Source organism: Egretta garzetta, unplaced genomic scaffold, assembly GCF_000687185.1.
Source record: "Egretta garzetta isolate BGI_Z169 unplaced genomic scaffold, ASM68718v1 scaffold372, whole genome shotgun sequence".
Taxonomy (NCBI): Eukaryota; Metazoa; Chordata; class Aves; order Pelecaniformes; family Ardeidae; genus Egretta; species Egretta garzetta.
The window spans coordinates 27,112-43,814 of record NW_009258889.1 but is presented as its reverse complement, the minus strand read 5'-3'; the positions used below and the strand labels follow the sequence as shown (position 1 = coordinate 43,814).

Genomic DNA, 16,703 nt, shown 5'->3' with positions numbered 1-16,703 from the left:
CAGCTCATCTTCTGGCAGGGAGGGAACCAGGACATTGCAGGACGTATGGTGGGTGGGATGGGAGGCAGCCGAGAGCGTGGGGAAGTGGGAAGTATTGCTGGAGAGGGTGGCCTATAGAGAGCCAAGGGTATTGCTGGAGGGGTCTAGGCTATTGCTGCAAGGAGGAAAGGACACAAGGAAAAAAACTCATGAGGAATTAGGCATCATTAGTTCACTGCCTATGAATAGTGTTTTTCCTCAGTGCAGTACTGATTGTGCCATGTATAGTTAAGGGAATGTAAAAATAGTAAAAGCAATGGTTTCTATAAACACACGTGAGCTAGCAGGCACTGTGTGCCTTCTGGTTCCAGAAGAAATTTCCTGCCAAGATCTACTGAATTATTTGTTTCTTTCTATTGTATTCTGTGCTGTCAAATCACTCCCTTTTTTTGTCCATATCAAGCGGTCTTTTGAGGACAACTGGTAGGGAATGAAGTAGCCACCATGTACAGCTTGGGGAAGAGAATCAGCCCCTTGATGTAGAATCTTTTTTTTTTTTTTTTTATCAGATACAATCATAATCCTTAGGACCAAGACTAAAACAAGAGAGACCTCTCACCATGATTACTTATGTGGGAGCGGCTGAAGAGCAGGATCTACCTACACAAAAGAAATGGTCAGGGCTCTTCAGGCAATACTTTTCTACTGTCATTCTCTGCTTCCTTTGCTCTTAAGATTAATGGATTGTGTATCCAGCTTGCCTTGAGAATGAGAACTCATCAGTCATGGCAAAGAATGGGTAATACATACCCAAAACTTAAGATATCCATGCTGCAGTTAGAGCATCCCTAGCATAACTCATTAAAGATTAGCTTATATTAGCATCGCCCTGTCTCTTTGGGAGTCACACAGGACTCCCCGTGTTGGAGAAACCCTCAGATGTCTGCTTAGTGATTCCCTTTGGATCCCTGCTTCCTTCTAGGACTGGGCTGAGCACAGAGCTGAACTAGTTGGTCACCCTCTGAGACCAGATTGTGCATGATGCTGGAGCCAGCTATACAGCTGGCTCTCAAAGCCATCCTTGCACACATTTAAGGAGAATGGATGCCGCTGTAGCTAATGAACTCAGTAATTCTGACTCAAGAATCTGATCCAGCTGCTATGCCAGGGAGGGGTCTGTCCATAAGGAAAGGAATGTTTGTAACCTCTTGCACCTCCAAGAGTTTGTCCTCCAAGAAGGGTGAAACATTTACCTACAAATTAAGCAGGAAGAGCTTAATCATTGCATAAGTAATCATTTGGGGACTGTGGAAGATCATCTAGGAGGGAATTTCCTAGGACCATTTCCTAGGAGGACGTACCAAGTTTTCTCAGTCTTGCTCCATCTGAGGAAGCTTTCTAGTGAATGCTGTCTTGCTGAAGCAGAGCAAGCTCTAGCTGTGTGTTTCCTCCCAAAGTGACTGGGGAAATTCAAGGAAGATGAAGACCAGGTTCCAGTGACACAGTTGAACCAAATAATGCAGTTTTAATACCCTAAGGCTCAGCTACAGAGGTAAACCTGCCTTCCTCTCATCTCTTCTGGGTCTTATGAAGTCATTGTATAGTGCTTTTTCTTGAACCCAAAGAGCTCTTGCACATGAATTTTATACAGTCTTATACCTTGAGCAAAGTGAGAGTAGAATGTTGCTGGCTTTGGGAGCATTTCTGTCCTCTGTAGGGGCATCAATGATTTAATGATAAGCAAGGAAGATTTGACATAGAGGTACGTAAAGGACACAGCATGGCTTTATATGCTGGTGGCTTATGCTGTTTTAGGATAGTAAACTACTGCGTTAAGGAGTCTGGCTATACAATACCTAGAATTGTGAAGTTCAAACAGGGCTGCATGCTCTAAGAGCAGTAAGACATGATTCTTTGAATGGGCAGCCTGCAAAGGTGGTAATATTTCAGAGGACATTTGAGTTTTGTGTGTTTGTATCCCCAGGGTATGGATCTGTGCCAGCACATTGACAATCTCTCTGAACTCCGGTTAGATAGAAATAGCTTTTCCTTCTCTAACGTTTTCCAGCCATAAATCTCAAAACCTTCTGAGTAGTGCTTTATAACACTGTTGCTTTATAGGGAAATATTCAGATGCTAAGCCTGGAGGGACCTCTCAAGTCACTGAGTTCAGTTAATTCTCTCAGAGTCAATCGCATCATGTATTCCCTTTCATAAGCATCCACCCCAGTTGGATGGTTGTTACAGAACTTCACTGCTCTGATAGCTAGAAATCTTCTTATATTTCCAGACTTAAGTATAGCCATATACAGTTTGTATCCATTTGTCCTTGTGCCAATACCTGTACTTTAATTTTAAGTCATTCTTTCTTCTTCTCTGACCTTTTCCACCCTGATGTGTTTACCAGAAATCAGATTCCTTCTCAGCTTTGTGTCATGTTGGGTCAAGCAAGCCAAGGTCTTTCAGTTTTAACTCTTCAGACAACTCCCTATTTCTTCCATGATCCTCACATTCTTTCTCTGTACCTCGTCCAAGCTCAATTTACCTTTTGTGACCAGAGGTGAACAGAAAAATATACTGCTGTCAGCAATGTCTCATACTAATTCTGATTTCTGTTGCAAATTGGAGCCCCCAGCATATTATTATTACTAAGCACGGTTGTTTTGCTAGCTAGTAGCTCCTTCCCATTCCATAGGACCAGCCTGACACGATTCAGAACCAAGGGAACAACAGTGGGGGACTGGAGCTGGTATTGAGGAGTTTCACAGGCTCCTTAACACGATTCCCTTGACTACGCTGTTAGGAAATAGAAGGAGTCTTGTTTACATGAAGAACAAGCTGAGCAATAATAGTACAGAATCAAAATACCAAGAAGGCAATGGAACTATTCTAAATATAATGGTTTTAAATGTTTGCTATTACTGTACAGAACAGCTGGCCTTTAAAGCAATTACTTCAGTAAGTTGCACATCATCAATCTCTGAGAAAGATGAGTGTGAGTCTAGAGAATGTTTAATTCATGGCCTGAGAGAATCTTCTCATTGTATTTATCTCTCAGGCTCCAAATCCTATCAAATAGCTGTCCGGGATATGAAGCTGTTTTTCCCAGAAGGGCTGTGCTGCGCCGAGTGTCAGACATTAGAGGAGGAAGAGGTAGGACTCTGCCCTTTCCTGAGGAGTGTCCTGCTGTGTCAGAGCAGTGGCTTCAGCCCTGCTAGCCCATGACTTCTTTCCTATTATGCTTTAGCTAATGCTTTTTTTGCTGTTTCACCAGCTGCCGAGTTTTCTTTCTCCTGTGGATGTTCCTACCACAATGTGCTAACTTTGTACTGACCCAGACAGTCTCAGTGGAAAAGTGCTTTTTCAGATACGTTTGCTCAGTAACCTGTTCAGAAGGGCTCAGGGCTCATGCTTTAGAAGCAAAGTTCCCAGATGGAGTCAACATGACTTTGGAAGCAGGTCACGGGGAGGGATAGCAACATCATCGACGATGGCTGAGACGCAGTTGGCCCAGAGGCTGGGGTTTTTTTTAACCAGCTTTTCTCATGTAGAGTTCAGGAATGGTGATGAACTGGGACCACTGATAACGTAACTCGCTGGTTGCTGAACGTCTCCCACAGAGTCTGTACACACCCATGCGCGCCCAGTGTGGAGCGCTGCCCTACCTGTGTGATGAGGGTGTTGTCCCTTGTGCCCTGCCAGCAGACGTTATCAGCCCATGGCAATGAAAAAGGTGGGGCTGTCTCACGTAAAACATCTCATGCTAGAAAGTTTGGGCAGCTTACAGAGCTGCTGGGTGCCTGCATCCTTCCCTGCCTGCAGAGGGAGGCATAAAGACTCAGATTCTTGCCTCTTGGCTCACATTGTAGGCAGTGCCAAGAAGCTTGCCGGTACTGGTGTGCTCCACTCCTGCTCATCTGGCCCTTCACGCTATGTGGGTGCTGGTCTCCAATTCCAACCACTGTAATTTGCCAATGGCTAAAGTGAAACAGTGTCTTTCCTGTCCAGCTATTTTTCTATGTCATTTCTACTCTGATCATTTTCTTCTCAAAACCAGAGTTTGAAATGATTGGGTTATGCCCAATGAAGGAATGGAAATTTTTGAGCCTTGCTACGTCCATGTGGCACAGAGGTGACCCAGCTGAGTTAGTCCAACGAGATTAGCTCTGGAGCTGGAAGCAGCTGGCCACATCTGTAATATGTGGATGCCCTCCCTCTGCAATTCAGTCCTCGTGGCTGCACTGTGCCGGGATGTGTGGATGTGCCGGTTCATTCAGAGAGAAGGGAGCCATTACACACCAGTGTGGCACTGGATAAAGTTGTCAGGCGCTCGCAGTCCTTGAGTTTCTGGCCTTAAAAAGCTGGGAGCAGAGACCTTAGAAAGATGTCTGGATACAGGACCTTTAAAAGGATGACAAGATGCCATACTGAATTAAGCCTCAATAAAAAAGAATGCATGCAAAGTGTTCTTGTATCTGCAGACAAGCAGGTGTTTTCTAGGCTGGCAATTACAGAAGTACACAACACCAACAAAAGCTTCACAGCTTGCCTGAATCAATTCTTAAGAAGTGTTATCCTTTCTGAGTAGGTGATGGTGTTCACATGACTTGACTCTCTCTCCCTGCCTTCCCTCCTGCAGATCTATAACCTGAAACGTGACCCCATAGTCAGTTTGGAAATGGACAAGCAGCGCAAGATCATAAAGCGTGAAACAGGAGGGCAGCTCAATTTATTGGGCTCTGAGCAACCATGCAATCTCGGTAAGGAAATGCGTAACTCTTGTTATAGATTGAGACTGTTATTGATTAATTGGACAGCAAGACAAACCATCTGGTGGCAGCAAGATTTGGTATCGATGTCCTTTCAGAGGGGAGAGACAACCCAGAGCTGCGAACAGCTCTGGTGGAGTCCAGCCATTTAACTGTTTACCTGCCAGGGCTTTCCATTGCCAGTGCTTTTACGGGTTTAAATACAGGGCTGCTCAGAAGCACTGACCTTATCACCAGCAGAAGAACAAATGCTGTCAATGCAGCTAAGCGTAAGCAACGGTGCACATTTCTCTGCTGAACTTTTACAATGCGTCTCAACACTAACTTGCTCACAGTGGTTTGCACGTCCATTCAAAACCTGCCACAGGAGAGGCCAAGACACCGTAGTGACGGGCGATGGAGAGACATTTTGTCCTGTGAGTAGATAAATAACAGTTTATGCAGGGAGCGCCTTTGGCAGTGTGGACATCTAACTTGGGAACTGGACTGAGATTTCATTCAATTCCCCCTAGCTGCTGAACAGCTGCCAGCTCAGGATGACTTCCAGTTACCACTGGTCTGACTCTGATTTGAAGTTGCAGCTTCAGCAAGCCTGTCAGTTCCCTCAGATGCCTACAGTTTCTCTGGGCCTTTTCTGTTGATCTTACCTGATAGGCGTGTATACAACACAGGCTGTGATGCAGCACCACGTGTGTCAGGAGATGCAACTCACACATGGGGATGCTCCCGTGCTGGGATATAGTGGATTGATCCCAAGCCTTTATAAACAAGCAGTGACCAGGTAAAGCATCCCTGTGGCGTTCACTGGGGAGCAGACGTGTTTGGAACCGTGTCATTCTTGTTTCTGTAGCTTGAGTTCTGATGCGACTGGCAAGCAGGAGGGTGGGCAGCTGAGAAAATGTTCCCGCACTGCAACTGATTGCTGCAGTTGTTAATCCCAGCAGTAAACCCACAAGAGTGGCAGTCGAGTATGATAAAAATGCTACAGAATTACAGACCATCGCCTCCCACCTTAAACCCTTACTAATACAGGACTTTTGGGTGTTGACCCCATCCCAACAGTTCAAGCAGGATACTGCTCAGTCAAGGCCTTTGCCTTAATGACAGCATTGCAGGCACCAAGACACTTCTGCGTAGGGGGTCTCTGAAGGAGGTTTTTTCCCAAGGTAATTATCAGTGAATTCTTTCCACTGCTTGTCTTAGCTTTGGGCTATGCCCTACGCATGCTTCACAATGGTTACAAAACCCACAAATCCTCAGGCAAGCTCTTTTTCTTACATTGCACGCTAATACGTCGGAGACTGACTGCATGAAGGTTTAAGACTTAACTGATGCCTGTGATGAGGGGTGAGGCCTATCTCAAAATGTTACTGACATTCCCAGGCCGTTGTATGAGTCCCAAAACAAGAGATTGGCAATTGTGTGTATGTAACGGCAGCTTTCTGAGACAACCAGGCTGTTCTGCATGTAGCTCTCTGACCTTCTCGTCCGGCTAGCTGCGGAGACGTGATCACATCATTGCGTTTCCAGTGGGGTATGTCAGCTCAAGCTATGTTCAGAGCACAAAGCTGCAGTGAGAGGAGACTTACAGATGTTCCCAGTCCGAAATATCCTGTGTTGCTATTGCTGACAGGCAAGGTATTTCCCCCAATAACGTAACTGCACAATGGGAAAGGACCAGGCCTGTAGTACAGTGTCTGCTGTGACCGAAGCACTTCTTGATTTTTAAAGGAGATGGCAGAAAATAAACTGAAAGAAATAGCTTGTTGTGGAGAGAGCAGAAGTATTCTGCAAGCTTTGTACAGCCCATTGTTGGGAGCAAATCTCAAAATACATGTCCCTAATTTCCTGCTGCATGAGGGTCTCTTTGCTTTAAAGATGTCTAAGCAGAGTAAAAAGGAAACCAGTGTAGAGCCCTGATGTGTTTGTGTCTCAGAAAATGTATTTCAACGAGTTATTGTCCTGGAAAAGCAAGTGCACGTGATCTCTGAACTGTCAGGCACAATATAGTAAGCGCCTCCAGCAAGCCAGACACATCATTCACTTTGTGGTCTCATCTTGAACACTAGAGGTAGCTCTTGCACACAAAGAAACCTCTCCTTTCAGCAAATAATTATCACAGAGCTGCTGCCTAATGGGCGGACAGATTTATCATGAGGAAAATATGAAATACATTAAGTCTTCTGTATGCTGATCAGAATTACATTTTGGATTATAAAAGCAGCTGGATTAACAGATTTCTTTGCTTGGGAGAAATTAAATGGAATAGTATCTCCTGTAGCAAACCAGCAGCTGTCCTTGGCTGACTCCTGAAATGGGGTCACTACTGCTGTCTTGTGATCTCCAGATACGTACGCATAGGCATACAGCAGTTTGACAGTTCAGGCTGAGCAATTGCATCTGTGAGCATCTCCAATGGTAAAGCAATGCCTGAGTGCCTCTGATCTTCCGCTTACTTGTCTGTGGCAGGGAAGAATTACTTAGAGGGCTAGCAATTGAGGGGGGTAGATATAAAATAAGCTTCTGTTGTGTTTTGATCTTCTCCCATCAGATCGGCCATTGCTTGATAGCCTCTGCCAAACCACTTGCTTCGTATTGCCTGGGCTAATCCTTCGGGGTTCAGAGCACCCGCCTTATGTCGAACTGCTCGATCAGCTTATTGGCAAAGATTTCACGGTGACTGGAGTGCGCCTCACTGTCCTGGATGCGCCACAAGCTCACTGCATCTCTGAGACGCTAAGCAGGGCGAAGTGCAGTGTTGCAGCCAAGGTATGAAACAGCTGGAGTCGTGCTTTGCTTCTTTCGCACAAAAGAGGAGCCTCTTAATGCCGTGCTGTGCTAAGATACCCAGGCTAGCTCTGAGCAAACTTGCTTTGGTAGCAGTATTAGCACAGCACTGCATCTGAGCTCTAATACCACTGGTAAGTAATGTGGGCGACGTGCCTTGCTAGCTTAGTCCCTACCTTGCGTTCCTGTATCTCCGCTAGCTCCCTGACACCTAACCTTGACATCAGTACGTGTGAACGGATCCTTAACGTGAGTGGCGCATCCCCGTTAAGCATTTCATTCCATTCACCTATCAGCGCGCAGTTGCTGCTATTATGTATGTTCTGCTGCTGTATCCTGCCTCGTTTTTCCAGATAAATACAGTTTCTATCTCCCTTTCTCTAATCACACCCCATTAATCCTCTTCTACAATGCTAAATAACCCTTCCGCTTTTTAGACTGTGCCCTGGAGTCCTGGGCAGAGACTTCATTTTGCTTCTCGTTTAGTTGGTGCTGACAGCTCAAGCCGAAATCCAGCATGGGGTTTGAGCAAGTGCCTACGGGATTTACGCATGAGATGCGCTTCTGGGGCGAGCGGATACATTGCTTTACACCAGCAGAGTATCTGGCCCAGGCTGTTTTTCTCTTTGCACTTGGTGTAGGAGAAGCCCACGGTTTCAGGAACCTTCCTAGGGCAAAGCAGTAAGGTAGGATATGCAAGAAAGTGCTGTCAAGAGCACAGAGTAAACGAGGGGGAAACTACTTATACTGGAAGCAGCAGTCAACAAAAGGCTGTCAGAGACACACAGCAGTCCCTCTGAAAAAACACAGACCAACGTCTGTGCTTCCAGCCTTTCAGTTATAAGAGTCTTAGGTGTTATCTGTAATAAGAGCAGGTAAGATCTTTTCAGGTTGTGATTTTTTTAAACTGACAGCATCCCTTTGAAGTACCTCTGTATAGAATAGCAATTACATCTAGCATCCAATTAGTCTAAGCACCACTTTCTTCTCCTGCGGTTCCCCTGAGGATGCCATCCCTCTGCACACGGGAATGTGCACAGCTCTCTAGGAAGGACAAAGCGAATCGGCGTGTGGGAAGGAGAGCCATGGCAGCGGCACTGCTCTCCTGGCGATGGAAACACTTCCTCCCATCAGAGATGAATTACTCTGGGCAGAGCTGGCCTGTTTCCAGAAGGGTCTGGCACTGCTGAGCCAAAGGTGAACATTACAGCATTTGCTTTCCCCTGCCAGAAGGGAGATGGGCTCCTTCAAGTAATAAGTGTTTCTGCTACACTATCTCAACATTCACCGTTATCTCCCTATTCCTGCTTCCAGCAGACTTGGTGACTGAATAACACACCTAAGTAACCTGCTTATTTTCACTCTGAGAGAAGGGAACAGGAATAATAGTATGCCATAGGAGCGGGGTAACTAGCAGTTCCGACATGATACTCTTTCAATTTGAAAGGGTCTGTTGCTTTGTGACTTTCATCCCCTTGCACAGCGCACAAGCAGTTATCTGTGCTGTCAGCGGTTCGTCAGTGAGGCTTACGGACTTATTTAAGTGGATGGCAACACCAAAGCTCTGTTCTTCCTTCTCTTGTAGTGTTCCCTCTTAATGGATGGTTTGTGTCTGGTGCTAGCAGCACAGCGAGACAATGCGGTCATTTGCTTCGACTCCCTGCTGGACAGGTAAGTGAGGACAATCTCGCTTTAACAGCACTGTCTCAACCCCCTGCGAGAGAGCTTGTGATTTGAAGGAGGGCAGCTGACTTTCTTCTCTGTAATTCACTTCCAGTTCAGATTCCCAGGAGGTCAGGTGCCACTCAAAAGCAACCCATTCTTCCTAAGTTATGTTGTTGTTAAGGGGTCAACACCTCAGAGCGTTCCCCCGTTTCAAAGCCCCGTGTCCTGTACTCAGGACCTTAAATACTGAGTCCTGTTGTTTGTTAAGGACTTGGAGTGTCTGTGAGGCTCGGTAGCATGGTTCCACCAATACAGGGAATTCTCTGAAATAAGGGCTCACATTGGGAATAGACCTGCTGAATCAATAAAATTCCTAGGAGAAATGTCTTAGCAGATCCTGTGTTTGCTATGAAAAAAAATACTTAAACGCCAGAGAGCAAAATCAAAAATTAGCCTCTTAAATCACCAGAAATGCTGGGTAGGGGATGTATAAGCCTGGTAAAACAAATAGAACCCCTCTGCAGGGACTGATTAGTGAAATAGAATGATTATCAGGCCAATTAACCCACTGTTCCCCAGAGGGAAGGTTTCCTTGCACAGGGGCTGGTATTTGGCAATGCAATGTGTAATTTGTGCACGTGGTTTCCTCTGGGAAAGGAAGCCAAGAGAATCTTTTTTTCTGACACATTTGGTGTAGAGCAGTCCGGCAGCCACACTGATAAGACTGTCGTGACTTTGGCTGTACTATCTGGAGGACTTCCAGATAACACTGTCAATGCGACAGGCGTAAGGGATTCAAGGATGCTGGACTTCACAAGCATCAAGGGGATCAAATCTGAACATCCAAGTTGGTAGACACCTTGCAGTTCTCGTACTTCAATGAAACGTTACGGTGCTGAGTCACAAGGCCACACCTGGGAAGAACAGTTGAAACAAATTTCATCAGGAACTTTTCAAAAATGTTCTTTAAGCTAATGACAAAATTTAGATATTGCTTCCGTTCATTTAAAAGCAAACCCTTGGGAGCCATCTCCCAAACCTTTCACCCTGCAAGGTACAGCACTAAGGGGAAGCAAAGAGCAAGTTACCCAAGGCCTCTCTAGTGACTTTTCTCCCGCTCTTGCCCTGGTTTACAGGACAAAAGTGAGCTGTTGGGAACCCCAGATTTCACTGCCGAAGGGCGTTCTGGGAGAGTGGCTGCCGGCTCTGCTGACAGCCAATGCAAGATCCCCCACCTCTTTATTTTCCCCAGGCTTTTGCTCATCAGCATCGTGGGCGCTGCATAACAAGATCAGCTGCAACCCAGTGCTTCCCTCTTCTGTAGGCTTAACTTGATATGCTTTAAGATTGCCAGTCTCAAGGCAGCGCCCCCCGAGCAAACCTCGTGGTGGCTTCTCACTGCCATTCACAGTGAGCCGAGGGGCTGAGAAGGAAGCGGGGAGGAATAGGTGCCAGTCTCAGCTGTGTCCCTCACCCCTCATCCTGGTCTGTGCCAGTATGGCTGGCTGAACAAAGGAGAAACTTCCTTGCCAAACTGCAAAATATATGTGCATAAATTACAGCCCTTAGGAGGCACTCCCAAATGGCAGGATCCACTCTGCCTCTTCCCCCACTGCCAGGACTAGTGATCACACAGCCATTTAAAACCAGCTCTACAAAAAAAAAAATTGCTTTTGTGATCGATGATGCCTGTGGAAGGGAGAGGCGCAAGGATGGGGAGGAGGGGAGGCTGTGATCCTCAGGCAGATCAACTTTAGCCAGCAGTAAACTCGTACCCTTTTTGCATCACAAGCCGTCACACTGTTTAAAGTCAACTTTGCAAATACCTTTGAAAACCCAGCCTGACTTCACTAGTGTCTCGTAAGGACACTTCATGCTAAGACATCTTCACTGCCTAGTTTATAAACATTTCAAAATAACATCTGAGGTTAATTACACTCATGACTCCATCAGCAGGAGCCACGTGACCTTTCTTGTACTGAGTAAATCACTGTATATTTATTTCACGCTCGCCGCCAGGGCCCAGGATTCCAATACCTGCACAGGTTCTGGCCTGCATTTCAGCTGCATTGCTGAAGCACCAGGGTGTAAGAGATTATTTTACAGCCCTGGGAGTTGATTCGCAGCTGAGCCACATTACTCGGGCTTTGTGCCACAGGGAGAAATGTTGCCATCTGTATGGAAGCCTGGGATGTGATGTCAGGGATGGGCTGTGATAAGGAGGAGGAATCAGGTGTTGAGAGGAACAATGCGGGCTTTGCTAGTACAACCACTCATTGTTCAGAGCCTGTTAAAGCTTTCCTAAACCAGCTCTAGCAGTGGCACATCAAGGCGGGACAGTCAGTCACGGAGGGTGTGCAGTGGCCTTAAAGAGAGGCGCAGACCCTCGTAACTGCGTGGTGATCACTGTGCAGCAGCAGCGGTGCCCGCTCTGTTCTCTGGACATCTATGAAGGCGTTATTTCCGCACCAAAGAAGAAGAGAGAAAGGGACAAAATTTATGCAGGTGGAGGCACAAAAGCAGCCTGTGAGCTTGATTGGCTGCCAAGAGAGGAGCCGAAGTAGGAATCTGGGAGAATCTGGGAGGGTGCCAAGGGCAGCTCATAGGGCAGAGTGAAGTAAGTGTTTGGAAGAGGCGAGGGGAAGCTGAAGCACAGCCTAAGAGCAGTGGGGACCGGGGGGAGAATCCAGAGACGGAAGTGACACGATCCTATCCGCAGACAGGGAAAAATGATGTGAGACTTACCTGTCCTGTTCTGTCAGCATCCGGCTGCCTGCATCTCCGGTATAAAGCATTTGAATTTTCCCTGTCATAACTTGTTTTTACAGCCAGATTTCCTAGCTGCAGGGTGGCAGAGGGAAGAATTTACAAGTAGATTCAAAGCAGCTCCTGGAAGAAAGGCATGCTCTGCTTTTTACGCATGACAAACTAGATTTAGCTACCTTAATAGGTGATACTGATTTAATAGCGATTACTCCTCTATGGTTATTTGAGCTTTTAAAAAGTACTTTCAGATGCCCGTAAGGTTGTTAGGACCTAACTGTATTGTGCAGGGTCTTTAGGAACTCACCTAGTTAAGGTTGTACTGAACTCGGTAAGCAGTGTTTGACTAAAAGCATGCCAAAAACCTAGCTGCATCAGAAGAAAATTCAGGGTGTGGATTCGGCCTTATACCTTCCCGATTTTAGACAATGTGGTGCAATCAGAACAACAGTCAAGTGTTCAGGAACTTAGCTGGATGTTATTCTCTCTGATGAAACATTCTTACCAAGCGTTAATTGCTGTTAGCAGGGAGTGATGTTATCCCTATAGGGAGCTCATCTCTGGGAGCTTTGGAGGGAAAGGAGGTGTAGAAATCAAAACACGAACACACGAGATGTAAAATCTTGGAGGTGTTGAAAACTGCTGAACAGAAAACTGTTGCCAAGCGCAATACCTGGATACAGGGGCAGGGAGTGGTTTCTGCACCCTCTGGAGAGTTTTCAAGCCTAAGACTCTGAGCACAGAGTTAAAGGAAATTCTGAAATTCGCATTTTGCCTTTGAATTTCTCTTGAGGATGTCTCATGGTCAATTCGCGTGTGGCTTGAAGTGGCCCAAGGCAAAACAAGGACGAGTGAAGCAGGCCCTGCTGCTGAAAGCAGCTTAGTCCTGGGTTTTGGGGAAAACACACACATCATCTTTGCTGAGAAAAAGACCCCTGCACAGAGCTAACTTACCTACATTTCTGCGTATTTCCCACTGGCCCAGAGACCCCATTATGCAACAGGTCATTACTGTTTGTTTGAAGGCTTATATTTTAAGAATCCCAATCCATTTATACAAAGCTTTGTAAACCCCAGGATTTATCTGTGTAAAGAAGTTCAGTAACAGATGCGCATGGCCGGAGCTGCTGGCACAGGGCGCAGTCCTCCTCAAAGCTAGGTCATCTGCAGTCTCCGACAGCTTAGATGGCAAAGTAACACTGCCTTCCATTTTTCTTTACCCCCCAGTGTCTGTTGGCAGAAGCAGTCGGTCCTGGACGCTGCGCAGCATCTCCTTTATCCCCAAAATGAGAAACAGGCAAGTAGAGAAGTTTACGGTACAGATGTGTGTCTTTTGTGCCCCTGTGATGAATGAAACTTGTCGAGATTTTTGAATTTTAGAAGAAAATGTCCATTTGTATGAGACAGAGGTGGTGCCTCATAAGAGCCCCAAGCCCTGGCTTATGCTGAGAGTCCAGCGCATGGTGGAAGGTGGGACCAAACCCCTACCAAACTCTCTTCCACGTTACGCCAACAGCACTACTTTGAATTCAAATATTTTGAGACTTTGGTAAAGATTCCATATTTTCTGTAGATGTCCGTTGCTTTTTATGAAGAATCAACATTCCATAAGGTATCTGTGATGCTTGTCAAAAATAAGCCACAGGAAACTTCTGTTCAGCCCTCCAGCCAAGCTGGCACATGTCCTCTGTTTGGGAAGTTATGTTTCAGAAGCCCAAGTCCAAATGGAAGATGAGAAATTAAGCCATTTGCCATCCAGGGATGGGCTAGCTGAATATTTTCTCAGTAACTCATCCCAAGAAAGGAAACACTAAGCTCCAGTTTTTTATAGACATGTGGGCACCTCCTAATGGGAATAAACTGCACAAACACCTTTAAAACTCTGTAATCATCAAAATTTAATATATACAAAACAAACAAGAGATTTGGATATAGGAGGCGGTGCCTGAAGAGTTAGAACCAGGAGGTGTAAAAGAATTGGGGAGAATGAGACGCAGTAGCAAGCGGACAAGCCTCTCCTGTGGATGCCTTTTGCTTCCCGAGGAAATCCAGCAGGAGAGCGAGACGTGTTTGTAACCTCATATAACGTACCAGAGCTGCTGCCTTCAGCAACAGTGCTCTAAGGAGCGCCTTAAAAGACACAGAGCCCTCTTTGAAGTCTGTGTTCCTGCTTTTAACACAGGCAAAACTACCCCAAACTTCCCAAAAGTCATACAGCTGCTGTTTTCAGCAGCTTTTCCCTAAGGCGCAGTAAAATTCTCCCCGGGCGTAGCTGGGATTGTAGGCGCTGCAGTGCCTGGGAAGGTCTGCCTGCACAGCTCTGCGATAGCTGCAAGGCCGTCGTAGCACGGCGCTCGCTGCTGCCAGCGTGCCGGGCTGTTGCCAAGTAATGTGACAGGGCAGCAAGTCCAGGCTGTCTTCTGATTTGCTTTGAAAAGGACATTACATATCTCTGGCTGACACAAAATCCCTTCTGCTTCACGGCTAGGGGGAATCGGCCTATCGGAGAGAGGCTTTTTAGTACTTTCTCTGATAGATAAGAGAAAAAACAGCAAATATGCTCAGCCCTTCTCCCCGCTTCTGGCAGCTTGGGCCACTGAATCAAATCCCTCTGGTGCAAGCAGGGGCCACTCACAGCGGGTCAGGGTTCAGACCGCGAGTCTGGTCCTGGGACGGTGGTGGGTGCAGCTCTTCTCATGGTGGGTTACGCGCAGCAGCGAGTAATGTTTATTTTCAAATGGGCCTTTTGCTCCAAAGTTCAGGGTAGGTTTAGAAATCACAGAGCAAGATCTGAGGAGCAAGCTCATCAGGGAATGACTGTACCTCAAAGGACGTCCCTAGAAACGATGTTTGAGCCTCTGATCTTTCGCTAATGAGTTTATGAAATGTCAGCCAGGCTTTCCAGGTCAAAGCTAATGAGCAACAACATGATATCAGGCAAAGTTCAGGAGGGTTAAATGAACATGGATTTCAAATCCTCATGGTCTGAGCAGAGCTGCAGCGTTTATTGGTGGAATTGAGCCATGGAAGTGAAAAGGAATTTCATACTTGCTCCCTGTGTGATTTGGGACTAGGCAATAGGACAAGAAAGCAGCTTTCCCAATGTGGACTGTGTCAGTGCTGACATCTGTGCCTGGGCTAGTCGTCTTGCCTCCTTCTGCAGTCACCAAGAGCAGCAAGCGTTTCCATAGCACCTTTCACCTGCCCTATTTGAAACATCTGCCTTTGGAGCAGTTGGATTCATGCTTTGGAAGTTGCTTATTCTCAGGCAGTGACCCTGCAGATGCCTGCTCCCCACGCAGGCTTCTCTTGGGCGCACACAGAGCAGCTCGCATCTGGAATTGATAGAGCCACGTTTTATTGGTGCCACCGTTAGGGGCTGTTAAACTTCCAGAGGACCGTGTGGCGGTCCCAGATGTCCCCGCTCCTGGTCCCTACCCAGGCGGGACCCTCCGCAGCCATGAGAGAGCTGTCAGGGAGCGCTGTGCTCAGCCTCACCACTGGGATGTCCTGGGGCTGAATGGCTTCTCCTCACATGCAGCTCTGCACCGTGGCTGGGGTGAGGTGGTGAGGCTGGGGTGAGGTGGTGAGGCTGGGGTGGCCATCCCTCGGTGACGGTGCAGTACATCATTGACCTGCCACCGTTAGCGGGTCAGAGCAGGGAGATGGCACGGTCTCAGCACAGCTGTTCTGCAGTAAGAGCCCGTGGATACGCAGCTGAACCTACACCATCAGGCAGTGCTAATCCCCGCGCTCTGCCCAGAGCCCCAAAGCTGCTGCCAGCAGCCACAATGGCTGCTCCAGCATCTCCCTCCCTGCAGAGAGAGCTGAAACCTGGGACTGAAGCAGAGTGACACAGGGAAAACGCATCCCAGCCACTCTTGGCACCATCCTTAGCCCCTCAGCAGCCCGCAGAAGGGCTAGAGTCTTATAAGAGAGACCAAAAAGCCTATGAGAAGAGTGCTGGCAGGAGGAGAGTCCCAAGGGCTGTGTGGGGTTGACTGACAGCACAGCACGTTTAATGCTTGAGAGAAACGTGGTGTTCAGTAGCACAGTCAGAATTACAGCCTGGTCCTGCAGCCCTTGGCACTAAGCTGGCCTCCCCGTCTCTCAAGCAGCCACACCAATAGAGCTGCACAGGGGCGAGGTTTGGGAAGGAGAGGCAGAGGGGGTGGGGAGGGAGTTAGATTTCCTACTCGGCACTTTGCATGTTGTTGGTTTTCTTCAGTTCCTTGAAAATGTGAACCTTGAGAACAGCCAGACAACGGTTACAACTGGCAGTCGTTCCCCTGCTGTGGGACACTCACAGCCACCTCTGTGCTGGGATTAATTCAGCCTGGTAAATCCTTGCTATGCTGCCTGCCTGCCGCACGCACGTGGAACTGACCTCTGAAAAGAAGTCTTTTTGCAATGCAGAGAAATCACAGCTCTCCCCATCCCCTTCCTTCTTTTCTCCCCAGGCCGAAGAGCTGCTCTGTTGCCTTTTTGACTCCCTGACATCTGAGAGCATCCACCAGATTGAATCCCAGAATTGCTAACCAAGATGGTCAAGGCCCCCAAGCAGCCCATGGATGGATACCACTGCAGGTATCCGTGCAGATGGACACACAGAGGACTCCCAGCCTCTACGAGCACTGATATTTGTTTGTCATTAAAACATAAAGTCTGAAGTATGGTATTAGCATCAGTAATGAGTGGTGGGAGGAAGGATCAGTGCCCAAGAACAAACCTTGCTGAACC

At 47.2% G+C, this 16,703-nt stretch overlaps 2 protein-coding genes across 2 annotated transcripts in view; one reads left to right on the top strand and one right to left on the bottom strand.

Moving 5' to 3' along the window:
- CUNH16orf71 (chromosome unknown C16orf71 homolog) overlaps positions 1-7,240 on the top strand; it is an 89,000-nt gene extending 81,760 nt beyond the window's left edge. The window contains exons 23-25 of the mRNA XM_035889683.1: positions 3,038-3,132; positions 4,619-4,739; positions 7,218-7,240. Coding sequence (XP_035745576.1) covers positions 3,038-3,132; positions 4,619-4,739; positions 7,218-7,240 — 239 coding nt within the window. The remainder of the gene's footprint in view (positions 1-3,037; positions 3,133-4,618; positions 4,740-7,217) is intronic.
- Positions 7,241-7,367: 127 nt separating this feature from the next.
- Positions 7,368-16,703, bottom strand: part of LOC104121964 (serine/threonine-protein kinase SBK1) — a 26,457-nt gene continuing 17,121 nt past the window's right edge. The window contains exons 4-5 of the mRNA XM_035889656.1: positions 7,712-7,746; positions 7,368-7,484 (exon numbers count right to left, since the gene is read on the bottom strand). Coding sequence (XP_035745549.1) covers positions 7,368-7,484; positions 7,712-7,746 — 152 coding nt within the window. The remainder of the gene's footprint in view (positions 7,485-7,711; positions 7,747-16,703) is intronic.